The sequence below is a fragment of the Furipterus horrens genome, unplaced genomic scaffold (genome assembly GCF_987537825.1).
Source record: "Furipterus horrens unplaced genomic scaffold, mFurHor1.1.pri manual_scaffold_17, whole genome shotgun sequence".
Taxonomy (NCBI): domain Eukaryota; kingdom Metazoa; phylum Chordata; class Mammalia; order Chiroptera; family Furipteridae; genus Furipterus; species Furipterus horrens.
This window is the reverse complement of record NW_028327187.1, coordinates 51,665,469-51,679,147: the sequence shown is the minus strand read 5'-3', so window position 1 is coordinate 51,679,147 and position 13,679 is coordinate 51,665,469. Positions and strand designations below refer to the sequence as shown.

Here is a 13,679-nt window from a genome sequence, read left to right as displayed (position 1 = left end):
TGTGTAAATGTACCAGGATTTTGATCCACTCATCCACTGATGGGCACTTAGGCTGTTTCCAGCACTTGGCTATTGTAAATAGTGCTGCTATTAACAAAGGGTGCATAGGTTCTTTTGAATTAGTGTTTAAGGATTCTTTGGGTATAATCCTAGTAATGGAATCGCTGGATCAAATGGCAGTTCCATTTTTAGTTTTTTGAAAAAATTCCATACTATTTTCCATAGTGGCTGCACCAGTCTGCATTCCCATCAAAAGTGCACTAGGGTTCTCGTTTCTCCACATCTTCATCAGCAGTTGTTATTTGTGGATTTGTTTATGATTGTCATTCTGACCAGTGTGAGGTGCTATCTAATTGTGGTTTTAATTTGCATTGCTCTGATGGCTAGTGATGTTGAGTATTCTTTCATGTACCTATGGGGACTCAGTATGTCCTCCTTGGAGATATGTCTGTTCAGGTCCTTTGCTCATTTTTTAATTGGATTATCTGTCTTCTTGTGTTGAGTCATATAAGTTCTCTATATGTTTTGGAGATCAAACCCATGTCTGAGGTATCATTGGTGAATATGTTCTCCCATACAAGTCGGTTCCTTTTTCATCTTGCTGATGTTTTCTTTCACTGAGCAGAAACTTTTTAGGTTGATGTAATCCCATTTGTTTATTCTTTCCTTTATTTTCCTTGCCCTAGGAGATATATTGGCAAAAATATTACTATGTGGGATATCTGAAATTTTACTGCCTATGTTTTCCTGTAGAACTTATATGGTATCATGATTTACATTTAAATTTTTTATCATGTTGAGTTTGTTCTGGTGTATGGTGTAAGTTGGTGATCTAATTTTATTTTTTTTGCATGTCCCTGTCCAATTTTCCCAGCACCATTTGTTGAAGAGGCTCTTTTGACCCCATTTTATGCTCCTTCCCCCTAGGTCAAATATTAATTGACCACGGAGACCTTGGTTTATTTCTGGGCTCTTTATTCTGTTCCATTGAGCTGTATGTCTGTTCTTATGCCAGTATCAGACTGTTTTGATTACAGTGACTTTTTAGCATAGTTTGATATCAGGTATTGTGATTCCTCCTACTGTGTTCTTCTTTCTCAAGATTGCTGAGGTTACTTGGGGTCTATTAATTGGTTCCATATTAATTTTTTTAATTTTAACATAATTTTATTTACTTATTTATTTTTATTGATTGTGCTGTTACAGTTGTCCCAATTTTCCTTCCCCCCTGTTTCCCCCTCCCTCCAGTTGTCTCCCCACTTAGTCCATGCCCATTGGTCCTGCATATAATTCTTTTCAACATCTTTCTGTCCACTCTACTCCCTCCCACTATGCTTCCCAATTCCTGCACCATCTCCCTCCCTCTCCTCCCACCCCCTCCCCGCTGACGCCCCCCCAATATGCTCCCCTTACCTATAATTCTTTTTCCCTTCTCATTGCCTACTTAGTTTGCCCTTGCCTCAGTTCCCTAGCTTCTGCTTTTGGTTGTTGTAATACAGTTTTCATTTTAATGTTCATTGTCCTGATCCCCCTTCTTCTAAACAAGTCCCTTTAACATCTCATATAACAGTTGTTTGGACCTGACAAACTCCTTCAGTCTTACTTTGTCCTAGAAACACTTTCTCTGCCCTTCTATCCTGGATGAGAGCTTCGCTGGATAGAGTAATCGTATTTGTAGGTTTTTGATTTTCATTACTTTGAATATTTCTTGCCAGTCCCTTCTTGCCTGTAAAGTCTCCTTTGAGAAATCCGCTGATAGTCTAATTGGGACCCCATTTGTACATGATTCTTCTCTTCTCTCTTGCTGCTTTTAAGATTCTCTCTTTATCTTTAATTTTTGACATTTTGATTATATGTGTCTTGGTGTGGTCCTCCCTCGGTCCAGCCTATCCGGAACTCTCTGTGCTTCTTGGACCTGTAAGTTCACCTCCTTCCCCTGCTTCATTATTTTTTCACGTGATTTTTCAATTTCTAATTCTTATTCATCCTCTGGCAATACAATAATCTGAATGTTCATTCTCTTATATCTGTCCCAGAGGTTTCTGAGCCTCTCGTTATATTCCTCACTCTTTGTTTCCTCTTTCTGCACTGGTTGACTGTTTGTTCCCTCCCTATGTTCTGATTTGTTGATTTTACCCATGGCTTTCCCTTCCTCACCACTTGTCTTGTATGTATTTTTGTTCATTTCAGCAGGGCTAGCCTTCATTCCATCCTGGTCTTGATTCAGCCACGCTGTTAGGCCTGTAAGCTGTCTTACAACTATGACTCTAAACTGAGTTTCTGAAAGATTCGCTATTTTTCCTTGATCAAGGTTTTTTTTTTTTTTTTTTGTTAGCTGGGTGATTGATATTTCAATCATTAATTCTGCCATTCTGACCACTTTGTTTATCTTTCCCTCTTGGGAGGGGCGCTGTCACACCTCCTACACGGTATTGGGCGGTGCCCTGTGTGCTCGTCACTACCTGGTGACCTTTCTCAGCACCCTGTGGTGCTTTGCGTGGGGACGGGGGTCCAAGATGGATTCCCGCTGTTACTCTCCACTGGCGAACAGTGCTGCCTCCCAACGGGGTCCATCCTCTCCACTGTTGGAATCATGAGCCAAAGAATTTGGTCTGCAGCTGGAGCCAGCCCCCAGGTGCCTCTCTCCTCCCCCCAAACACAGGCGTCTGCTCACCAGGTCCTGCCACTCGCTGATGCAGCTTCCGCCTCCAGCACAGTTTGATCTCTCTCAGCCGCGGGCTCTCACTTCCTACCCGTCCGGAGTAGCACCACTTGTTTATGACTTCATACATTGGACTTCCATGTAGCTTTATTTTCAGGAACTTATTATTATTTTTAGTTTTGCATTAGCTGTAATCTTTCTTAGTTGTAGAGGGAGACAAAGCGTGTTGGTCTATGCCTCCATCTTGGCCGGAAGTCCATATTAATTTTTTGAGTATTTGTTCTAGATCTATGAAATATGCCATTCGTATTTTAATAGGGATTCCGTTGAATCTATAAATTGCTTTGCGTATTGTGGACATTTTAATGATTTTAATTCTTCCCATCCATGACATGGTATATGCTTTCATTTATTTGTATCTTCCTTAGTTTCTTTATTCAGTGTTCTGTAGTTTTCCAAGTAGAGGTCTTCTATCTCCCTGGTTAAGTTTATTCCTAAATACTTTATTTTTCTTTTTGTTATAGTAATTGGATTTTTTTCTAACTTCTGTCTCTGATATTTTATTGTTGGTGTACAGAAATGCCTTTGATTTATGGATATTGGCATAAATCAAATGCCTTTGATTTATGATTTATTTTATCCTGATATCTTGCCAAATTTATTTACCAGGTCAAGTAGTTTTCAGGTGGAGTTTCTACAGTTTTCTATGTACACTATAAAGTTGCCTGCAAATAATGACAGTTTTACTTCCTCCTTTCCAATTTGGTTGCCTTTTATTTCTTTCTCTTGTCTGATCACTGTGGCAAGAACTTCCAAAACTATGTTGAATAGAAGTGGTGAAAGTGGACCTCCTTATGTTGTTCCTGATCTTAGGGGGAATGATTTCAGTTTTTGCCCATTAAGTATGATGTTAGCTTCAGGTTTCTCATATATGGCCTTTATTATGTTGAGGTATGCTCCTTCTATTCCTATTTTGCTGAGTGTTTTCATCTTAAATGTGTGTTGTTTGCTGAGTGTTTTCATCTTAAATGGGTGTTGTTTGCTGTTTTCATCTTAAATGGGTGTTGTACTTTATCAAGTGCTTCTTCAACATCCACTGATATGATCATGTGATTTTTATCTTTCATTTTCTTTATGTGGTGTATTATGTTTATTGATTTGTGAATATATGCCATCCTTGCATTCCTGGGACGAATCCCACTTGATTGTGATGTATGGATCTGATTTGCCAATACTTTGTTGAGGATTTTAGAATCTATGTTCATCAGCAATATTGGCCTATAATTTTCTTTTTTTGTTGTGTCTTGACCTGGTTTTGGAATTAGGGTAATACTGGCTTAATAGAAGGAGTACAGGTGTCTTCCCTCTTCTTGGATTTCTTGGAATAGTTTGAGAAGGATAGGAGTTACTTCTTTCCTAAATGTTTGGTAAAATTCTCCTGGAAACCATCTAGTCTTGGGCTTTTGTGAGCCAGGAGTTTTTTGATTACTGCTTTAATTTCACTAGTTGTTATCAGTTTCTTCAGGCTTTCTGCTGCTTCTTCATTCAGTTTTGGAAAATTATATGTTTCCAGAAATTTGTCCATTTCCCTTAGGTTGTCAATTTCTTTTCATATATAGTCATTCATAGTAATTCCTTACAATCCTTTGTATTTTTGTAGTATCGGTTGTGATTTCTCCTCTTTTTTTTTCTGATTTTATTTATTTGGGTCCTCTCTCTTTTTTTCTTGATAAGTCTGGTTAAAGGCTTGCCAGTTTTGTTTATTTTTTCAAAGAACCGGCTCCTAGTTTTATTGATCTTTTGAATTGTTTGTTTAGTCTCTGTGTCATTTAACTCTGCTCTGATCTTGATTATTTCCTTTCTTCTACTCACTCTGGGCTTTGTTTGTTGTTGTTCCTCTAGTTCCTGTAGTTGTAGATTTAGGTTGTTTATTTGAGATTGTTCTACCTTTTTTAGGTAGGCCTGTATGGCTATGTACTTCCCTCTCAGGACTGCCTTCACTGTGTCCCATAGGTTTTAGGCTGTTGTGTGTTCATTTTCATTTATTTTCCAGAAGCTTTTTTATTCCTTCCTTGATGCCATTCATTATTTTTTAGCATCATTCTTCATGAATTTGAATGTTTTTGAGTTTTTACCTAAGGTTGTTTTCCAGTTTCAAAGTATGGTGTTCTGAGAAGATACTTGATATAATTCCAATTTTCTTGAATTTGTTGACACTTGTTTTGTGTCCTACCATGTGGTCTATCTTTGAAAACGTTTTCTATGCAAAGAATGTATATTTTGCCTCTTTGGGGTGAAAGTTTCTATATATATCAATTAAGTCCTTTTGATCTGGAGTATTGTTGAATGTCTCAAAATCCTTGGTGTTTCTTTGCTTCGAAGATCTGTCCATTGTTGACAGTGGGGTGTTAAAGCCCCCTACTATGAGTGTCTTGCTGTCAATATCCTTTTTGAAGTCCTTCAAGACATTTCTTAAATGTTTAGGTGCTCCTATGTTGGGTGCATGTATGTTTATAAGGATTATATCTTTTTGATGGATTATTTCTTTAAGCATTATGAAATGTCTTTCTTTGTCTCTTTTTATTGCCTTTGTTGTGATATCTATTTTTTTTATATGAGTATTCCTACTCCCACTTTTTTTTTAGTTTATTTGCATGAAATGCTTTTTTCTATCCCTTCAGTTTCTGTCTGTTAGATCTTTTTTCTGAAGTGGCTCTCTTGTAGATAGCATATATTTTGGTCTTGTTTTCTTATCCATTCAGCTACCCTATGGCTCTTTATTGGAGCGTTTAATCCATTTACATTTAAGTTCATTTTTGATAGGTAATTATTTATTGCTATTTTTTCCGTTTGTGCCTGTGTTCCTCTCCATCTTGTTAATGTGGTCTCTTTAGCATATCTTGCAATGCTGTCCTCGTGGTGATATATTCTTTAGCCTCCTTGTTTCTAGGAAACTCCTTATTTCACCTTCCATTTTGAAAGAAAGCATTGCTGGGCAGTGTAGTCTTGGTTGTAGGCCTTTGTTTTTCATTCCTGAAATATTTGTTTTTGCCATTCCCTTCTGGCAGTAGTGTTTCTGTTGAGAAATTCACTGATAGCCTTATTGGCTCACTTGTATATTATTTGCTGTTTCTCTCTTGCTCCCTTTAGGATTCTTTCTTGTCTTTGAATGTTGCCATTTTAACTATGATGTGTCTTGGAGTGGACCTCTTTGGATTCATCTTCATTGAGACCCTCTGTGTTTCTTGGAGTTGCCTGACCTTTCCTTTCCTCGTGTCAGGGAAGTTTTCTGTCATTACTTCCTCAAACAGGTTTTCTACTCCTTGCTCCCCTTCTACTCCTTCTGGTTTCCCTATGATGTGGATGTCATTGTTTCATGTTGTTCTGCAGCTCTCTTAATGCCTCTTCATTCTTTTTCAGTCTTCTTTTGTTTTGTTTCACTGTCTGGGAATTTTTTTTCTACATTGCCCATCAACTCGTTTATCTGATCCTCTACTTCATCTAGCCTGCTTTTTATTTCTTCTACTTGGTTCTTCAGTTCAGAAATTGTATTCTTCATATACTCCTGGCTCTTATTGATAGTTTCTGTGTCCTTTTTAATGCTGGTGTAGTTCTCAGAAAGTTCCTTGTAGCTTCCCTGTAGTTTTTTATAGTTTCCTCAGAGTTCTGGAGTTCATGGTAGTTTTCTGTGACTATGTTGAGTTCATTGAGCTTCCTTACAACCATTCTTTTGAATTCCATGTCTGATAGTTTGCTTGCCTGTTTCATCTAGCACTCTTTCTGTAGATTCCTCATTTTGTTGGGGGATTGCCTCTGTGTCTTCCCATTTTCGTCGTCTCTTCTTGTTTGTTTTGGTTTCTTAGATTGGTCTGCTTTCATTTATTCCCTTCATGGTGTGACCTTCTGTAATAGGAGACCTGTGGGATTCAGTGGTGTAGTCTCTTCGATCTTCTATGTTTGATGATGCTCTTGGGATGCCCTTTATGCTGTTTATTCTGGCTGTATGGTTGTATTTTGGGTCTTGTTGTTGTGTTGCTCTTTGGTGAGACCTTCCCTCTGGCTAGCTGATTGAGGGTCACTCCGCCATCCACATATTGAGTTCTTTTGTGGATGCACTGTTCAAACACAAACACACAACCCAAGCAAGAAACCCACACCCTCAAAAGTATCCCCCACTCATAATCACACTATCTACAGCAAATGAGCCACAATCACACTATCAACAGCAAATGATCCAGTATTAGCATAGATGTAAAGAGATTAAGGTTATTATTCTAAAGGAAAAACAGATAAGAGTTGACTAACTGAAAGAAAAATAATTTTTTAGAGGGGAGGGAGAAGAGCAATAATAGTAGCAAGTAGGGATAAGGCAATTGGAGACTAACTAAAATTCATATTGTATCTTTAAAAAGAGAGGTAAGATGGCAGAATTAAGTAAGAGAGGGGAAGCATATAGTATTAGGTTAAAACAGAAGTTATAGAATATGTATTTAGTGTGAGAGAGAACATAAACAAAAAATAAAAACAAAGAAGGAGAAGGTGAGGAAGAAAAAGTAGGAACCAAATTAGAGAAAAAGTTTCTCCCCAGTACTATCAACAACCACTGATCTATGATGGATATAGGTGGGATGGGAATAAGAGTGAAAATAGAAAGCAAGAAAAGTTTAAGAGATGTCCAAAGGAAAGGGAAGTGAATTTGAGATGATAGAGGAGGTAGGTGTACTAAGAATCAGGAATGGAAACTAAGCTAAAAGAGGGGAAATTTTTCAAATTTAAGATGAAAGAAGGAAAGAGCTGGAGGAAGGTATTAATGGAGTAGGAGAGGGAGACTATAGGATTTGAAATTTGAAATACCAGAAGAGTGAATATCTATAAATAAAACCAGTCCCCATGGGCCCCAATCTCCATGCTCTCCCCTCCTTCAAAATTCTGTATCTTGCAGTCAGGGCTGGCCTCGGACAGTTTCATTCAAACCTTCTTACAGAATCCCTCCCCCACTTTGCTGGAAAGGGCGCTTATGGTGGGAGCACAGTATCCAGGCCTCCACACTGCCCTGCCTTCTCTCTTTGCCCCAGTATATCCCAGTTAATGAGCTGGTCAGTGGCTGACCCTACACAATGCAGCCAGAGGGGCTGGGCAGCCCATGGGAACTCCACATAGAAAGTGTGAGCCATGGTTTTAACCTCTCCTGCACTGTTTCCATGTTCCTGTCACTGTTTGCCCCATTTGAAAGCAACTATCATTCACTCTCTGCTTCGTGCTTGTACTCCAAGTCCATTCCCTGATGGGAGCAAGCAGACAAGGCTGCTAGCTACTCTGCTGCCATCTTTCCCCCAACCTGGGAATAATTTAAATTAATGGACATTACTTTTTATTTTTATTTTGAATATAAATTTGAAATTTCTCTGTTTTTAAGTTAGAATTTTTAAAGGAAAATCTGATTTTAATTTCTATATTTAATTAAGTTTATTGTAGTAACTTTGGTTAATAAAATTATATATATTTCAACTGTACAATTCTATAATATGTTATCTGTATATAACATTGTGTATTTATGACCCAAAGTCAAATTTCCTTTCATTACCATATATTTGACCCACTTTACCCTTTACTACTCTCTACCCCCTTCCCTACTCTCTACCCTCTTCCCTCTGGTAACCAGCATACTGTTTTCTGTGTGTATGAGTTTTCGTTTATTTGTCTTCTTTGTTCACTTATTGCTTTCAGTTTTATATCCCACATATGAGAGAAATCAAATGGATCTTGACTTTTTCTTTTTGACTTATTTTGCTTAACATGATATTCTCAAGATCTATTCATGCTGTCAAAAATGGCAGTGTTTCATCTTTTCTAATGGCTGAGTAGGATTTCATTGTATTTATATGTATATATATGCCTCTATATTTAAGTCAGATTTATTGAGATATAATGTATGTATAGTAAAATGAACCATTATTAGCATACAGTTCTGTGTGTTTTGACAAATGTATATAGTTGTGTAACCAACTCCATAATTGTAAACAATTTCATCACCCTCAAATGTTCCCTCTCTTTTTTTTCATAGTCATCCCCTCTCCTCCACTCCACCCAAAACAAAGCCCCATGCAAAAATTGATCTGTTCTTTATCCCTATAATATTGCTTATTCCGAAGTGTCATATAAATGGAGTCATATTGTATATAGCATTTTCTTAACTTTATTTTTCAATTCCAGTTTACATTTAATATTATTTTGTATTAATTTCAGATATAATGTGGTCTCCCCGATATTTCAATTAACCATATGGCAGATACATAGTTATTAGAATATTTTGACTATATTCCTTATGCTGTACAGTAGTCCCTCTCTATATCGCGGTTCACTTATCGCGGCCTCACTGTATCACGGGACTTTTGAAAATATTATATTTAATTATTTATCGCGGATTTTTCGCTATATCGCGTGATTTTGCGGTACTGTATATGTATGTTGTTAAGGTTACGTAGGCTTAAGAATGTAGAATATGTTTAAGAACATAAGTAGTGTTTATAAAAGTGTGGGAAAGGTTAATAAGGGAGTGAGAAAGGTTAATAAGGGACTGGGAATGGTTTATAAGTGTGTGGGAAGGGTTTGTAAAGCCTTAAAATATATATAAATACTAAAACAAATGTAAGGTTCTTACTTCGTGCATTTTCACCTATTGCAGGGGGGTCTAGAATGAAATACCTAAGATAAGTGAGGGAATACTGTACTCTACATCCCCGTGACTTTTATAACTACCAGTACTCCTTAATCCCTTCACAGTTTTCACCCAGTCCCTCAACCCACTTCCATTATGGCAACCATCAGTCTGTCCTTTGCATCTATGAGTCTGTTTCTATTTTGTTCATTTATTTTGCTCTTTAGATTTCATGTATGGACCTAAATGGTATTATGATAAATTAAATAAATCAGACAGAAAAAGACAAATACCATATAATTTCACTTATATGTATATAGCCTTTTGAATCAGTATTCATTTACATAGCATAACACATTGCACTGTCAGTAGTCCAATGATTTTTGTTGCTGAGTAGTATTAGTTTGTATAGGTATACCAAGGTATGTTTATCCATTTACCTATTGAAGAATATTTTGATTGTTTTTGGTTTTGAACATTATGAATAAAATTGCTAAAAATATTCACATACTAATTCTTGTGTTAACATAAGTTTTTTAAGTAAAAGTTTTGACAGACAATTCTAATTACTACAAAAAAGAGGGAAACTTAATACATGTGATTCAAGCAACAGTATTTCAAGCAGACTTAGTATTAAGAGTATCCACAGTAGATATTAAAAGAAGTTTTCAATGACAGATAGGAAATTTGATGACATTTGGAGAGAATTCCAAAGTAAAGGGAGTATTCTATTCTTATCAAGACTTGAAGTTGGAAGCAGTAAAATCACATAAATTTATTTACATGTGATTTTTCTAAACAGGCAGTCCTCAACTTACAAACTCCAAATTCACAAATGGCTTAAACATATGAAATAATGTAAGAGTAGGTAAATGTAGCACCTCAGTTCCTGGCTTCTTTGTTTCATGATTAGGCAGCCATGATATTCAACAATTTGCCTGATTGTTTTCTATAGATATTCCCAAGTAAAAGGCTGTTCTGTATACTGAGAGAATTCAAGTTAGGTCATCCAAAGTTAGTCTTGCTAGTGGAGTCTTTTGGGGAACCACCAGAGAAGTTAATTAATGACAGTTCTCTGGGCAAGGAGATTTGAAGAAGCTTCAACTCAGTATTTTTTTCCTTCCAATTGCTGCCAGGCTACTGTTTTTAACCTTGATTAAGTGCTATTTGTTTTCAAGATTACTGCAGAGCTGAGGAAGGGTGATGGGAATAGAGCAAGTTAAAATGCCACTGGTTTTCAATAAATGCTATCTGTATTGCTGCAAGTTTTTGGTTAATTTCTGGTGTTCTCCAAAGGTTGACTCTGACCATTTTTATGGAGAAGAGACTTTTGGGGAGGCCTTTACCTCACCATTTTTGTTGATATTACTCTGTCCTCTGTTTTGAAGGGTTTGCCTGGTGATCCTGGTTTCCCTGGTGAACCAGGAAGGTTTGGAGAAAAGGTAAGAATTTGTAAATTTGAAGTGACTGGCTTTATCCTTTAATATAATTCTTTTCTCTCCCAATGTTGAGTTTTACACAACAAAGTTCTGAATAACTAGCTTTTGTATTCAAAACACACCTTCTTCATCCATCTTCTGATGTTCTCCCCTTCCTCTGAATTGTATCCATTGTTCTAAGTCACAGTCCAAGTGGTGGAAGTAGATAAATAATTGTTTAACTTCAGTTATTTCCATTGTGAAAAGTTGATGCCTTTACTTTGAACATGTATTGACAAAACTTTTGTTCTTCAGAAAGATGATTCAGCACTATTTTAGTGAGGTCCTCCTACTAAAAAGGCTTATAAGCTGTGAATTTAGAATGTCTTCACTAAACATTTTCATGCTCTATGCAATTATTGCCTAGAAGTCTGTAGCTAACTCTTTGTCTTTTTTTTTTTTTTTTTTTTCATTTGGCTATGCAGCCTGACTGAAGTAATTTATTTAGTTGCCTATTCAAAAAGTGACTTTGAAAGAATTTATAGACCACTCAATTCCCCTGTATGTAGCAGATCACAAAATATTCAGTTTTTCCATCTCTGTGGTCACTAATTGCTTTGTATGAAAACCAAAACTGAAAAACCTTGTTTTTCAGGCAAGGCGTTACAAAATTAAATGTATTCCAAGGGCACATATTTTAATGGTGGTTTATCTCTAATATTATATCTAAGTTCTATCTTGCATAAGAGGCACAACGAGCATAAAGGAAGATATAAATTCTTAGAGTAAGATTGTTTTTCAAGTACTAAGTAAAGTTATAGTACAGAATAACTTGTTAAACTAAAAGGAGCTTATAGATAGTTGAAAGGTTTTTTATGAATAAGTTGAGAATGAGAACAGAGGTGTGAGAGAGACTCTCCTTGGATTTTGGCAGGTAAGGTAATACAGTAGTCTCTATATCGCAGTTCACTTATCGTGGCCTCACTCTATCATGGGATTTTGTGGTACTGTATACATACGTTGTTAAAGTTACATAGGTTTAAGAGTGTAGAATATGTTTAAGAACATAAGTTGTGTTTATAAAAGCATGGAAAAGGTTAATAAGGGACTGGGAATGGTTTATAAGTGTGTGGGAAGGATTTATAAAACCTTAAAATATATGTAAATACTAAAATAAATGTAAGGTTTCTACTTCACACATTTTTACCTATCATGGGGTGGGGAGTCTAGAACGTAATACTCACAATAAGTGAGGGAATACTGTAGTTGAATACTGTTTTATTCATGCTGTTGTATCTACTTGTTATGGATAATACTTTTGTCTGAATTTGTTCTTCATTAGCTTCTAAGAGCAAACTCACAACAGCAATTATGATTAATTAGCTGTTCCTGTTGACACTTAAGTCCTTAAGCTATAACATATCCGTCAGTAATGGAAATTACACTAAATTTATGCCCTTGACAACTTTTATAAAAAGGAACATGGCTAAATGTAAAAATATATATAATGGTTTTAAGTGATTCTTGTGGTACCAAATTTTTTATTCAGTATCTTCTTTACAGAATATTTATAGTTTCTTAGAAATAGGAATTTTAAAATCAAAAGATGTTAGAGCTAGAAATATCTTAGAATCTTGGCCTATAGATAAGTCAGGGAAATTAATTGATTTGGTCAAGATCATATAGTAGTAAATCTGAAGCAACATCACAGGTTTTCTTAGGCTTGGCTCACTACTGTTTTGTTTACCTCATGTTATAATTTTTGATATATTTTATTATGGATTTCTGTGTCCTTATGGAACTGAGTTATCTGTTATGTTTTTGAAGAAATGGATGTTTTCGTGTGATTTTTACTAATCTATTCTAAAATTGTATTCAATAGGGCCAAAAAGGTGATATTGGCCCACCTGGCCCTCCTGGACTTGTAAGTTATGTTTTAGTCTTCATTTACCAAATTTATTAATGCATTTTCATTGTTTTGTGCCTTAGTTATATGCTCTGTACCCTTTCCTAGAACACAAAATTCCAAGTCATTATCAGCTTCTACTGTCTTAAAAATATTTCCATCTAAAAACTTCAATGATGTTGACCTCAAAGTCTCTGTATTTTTCTTTCTGTGTTTTACATCTCCATAGTAGAGTTCCAAAATTATGGATTGTTTTGCATCATGAATGCCAAATCGTTTATCAAGTAACCAGAAGGTGGTGCAAGTGTTGCTTACAAAGTTTCAATAAAAGAAACTGTTGGGGAACTAAGAATTGATTCTTTCCCCTGCAGAGCTCAGGGGAAAGAATTTGATCTTAATAGGTTTTCTCAGTGTGTAATTGTCCGAGTCACACCTCTTTTTTCCCCTGACTGTGTGTTCCTAGGGGATTTTAAGAACAAATGTAGGGGAAAAATTTTTTAGGACTTCCAGCCAAGATGGAGGCATACATGGACACACTGTGTGTCTCCCTCCACAGCTAAGAAGGAGTACAACTACCTCAAAACTAGAAACAACCAGAAGTTCCAGAAAATCAAACTACATGGAAGTCCAGCTAACAAAGATATAAAGAAGAAATACTCATCCAGACAGGTAGGAGGGGTGGAGCTGGGGCAGAAAAGAATCAGTGTGGTGCCGGCAGTGGCAGCAGCAGCAGCAGCAGCAGCAGTGGGCCAGCGGAAAGTGCAGTCACACATTTTTAAAAGTCAGAAGGCACACCTGGGGAGCATTCCCATCTCCTCACCAGACCTCACAGCTCACGGTCCAGCACTGGGGAAAATCAAGCCTCATTGCTTCTTACTGTGCAGACCAGTGGGGGTTGGGGTGGAAGCAGAAACTGCCGGTCTCAGCAAAGTCCACTTGTTTAAAGGGCCCCCACGGTCCTAGAATGTCCACAGACCCACCCACTCTGGGAATGGCGGCAAGAGCAGCAGTTAGAGGGGCGCCAGACCAGTGCAA

General features: G+C 36.8%; 1 protein-coding gene across 1 annotated transcript in view; it reads left to right on the top strand.

Moving 5' to 3' along the window:
• COL4A5 (collagen type IV alpha 5 chain) overlaps window positions 1-13,679 on the top strand; it is a 375,000-nt gene that overhangs the window by 199,806 nt on the left and 161,515 nt on the right. Inside the window, exons 17-18 of the mRNA XM_090265360.1 lie at window positions 10,709-10,762; window positions 12,621-12,662. Of these exons, the coding sequence (XP_090121486.1) occupies window positions 10,709-10,762; window positions 12,621-12,662 (96 nt within the window). The remainder of the gene's footprint in view (window positions 1-10,708; window positions 10,763-12,620; window positions 12,663-13,679) is intronic.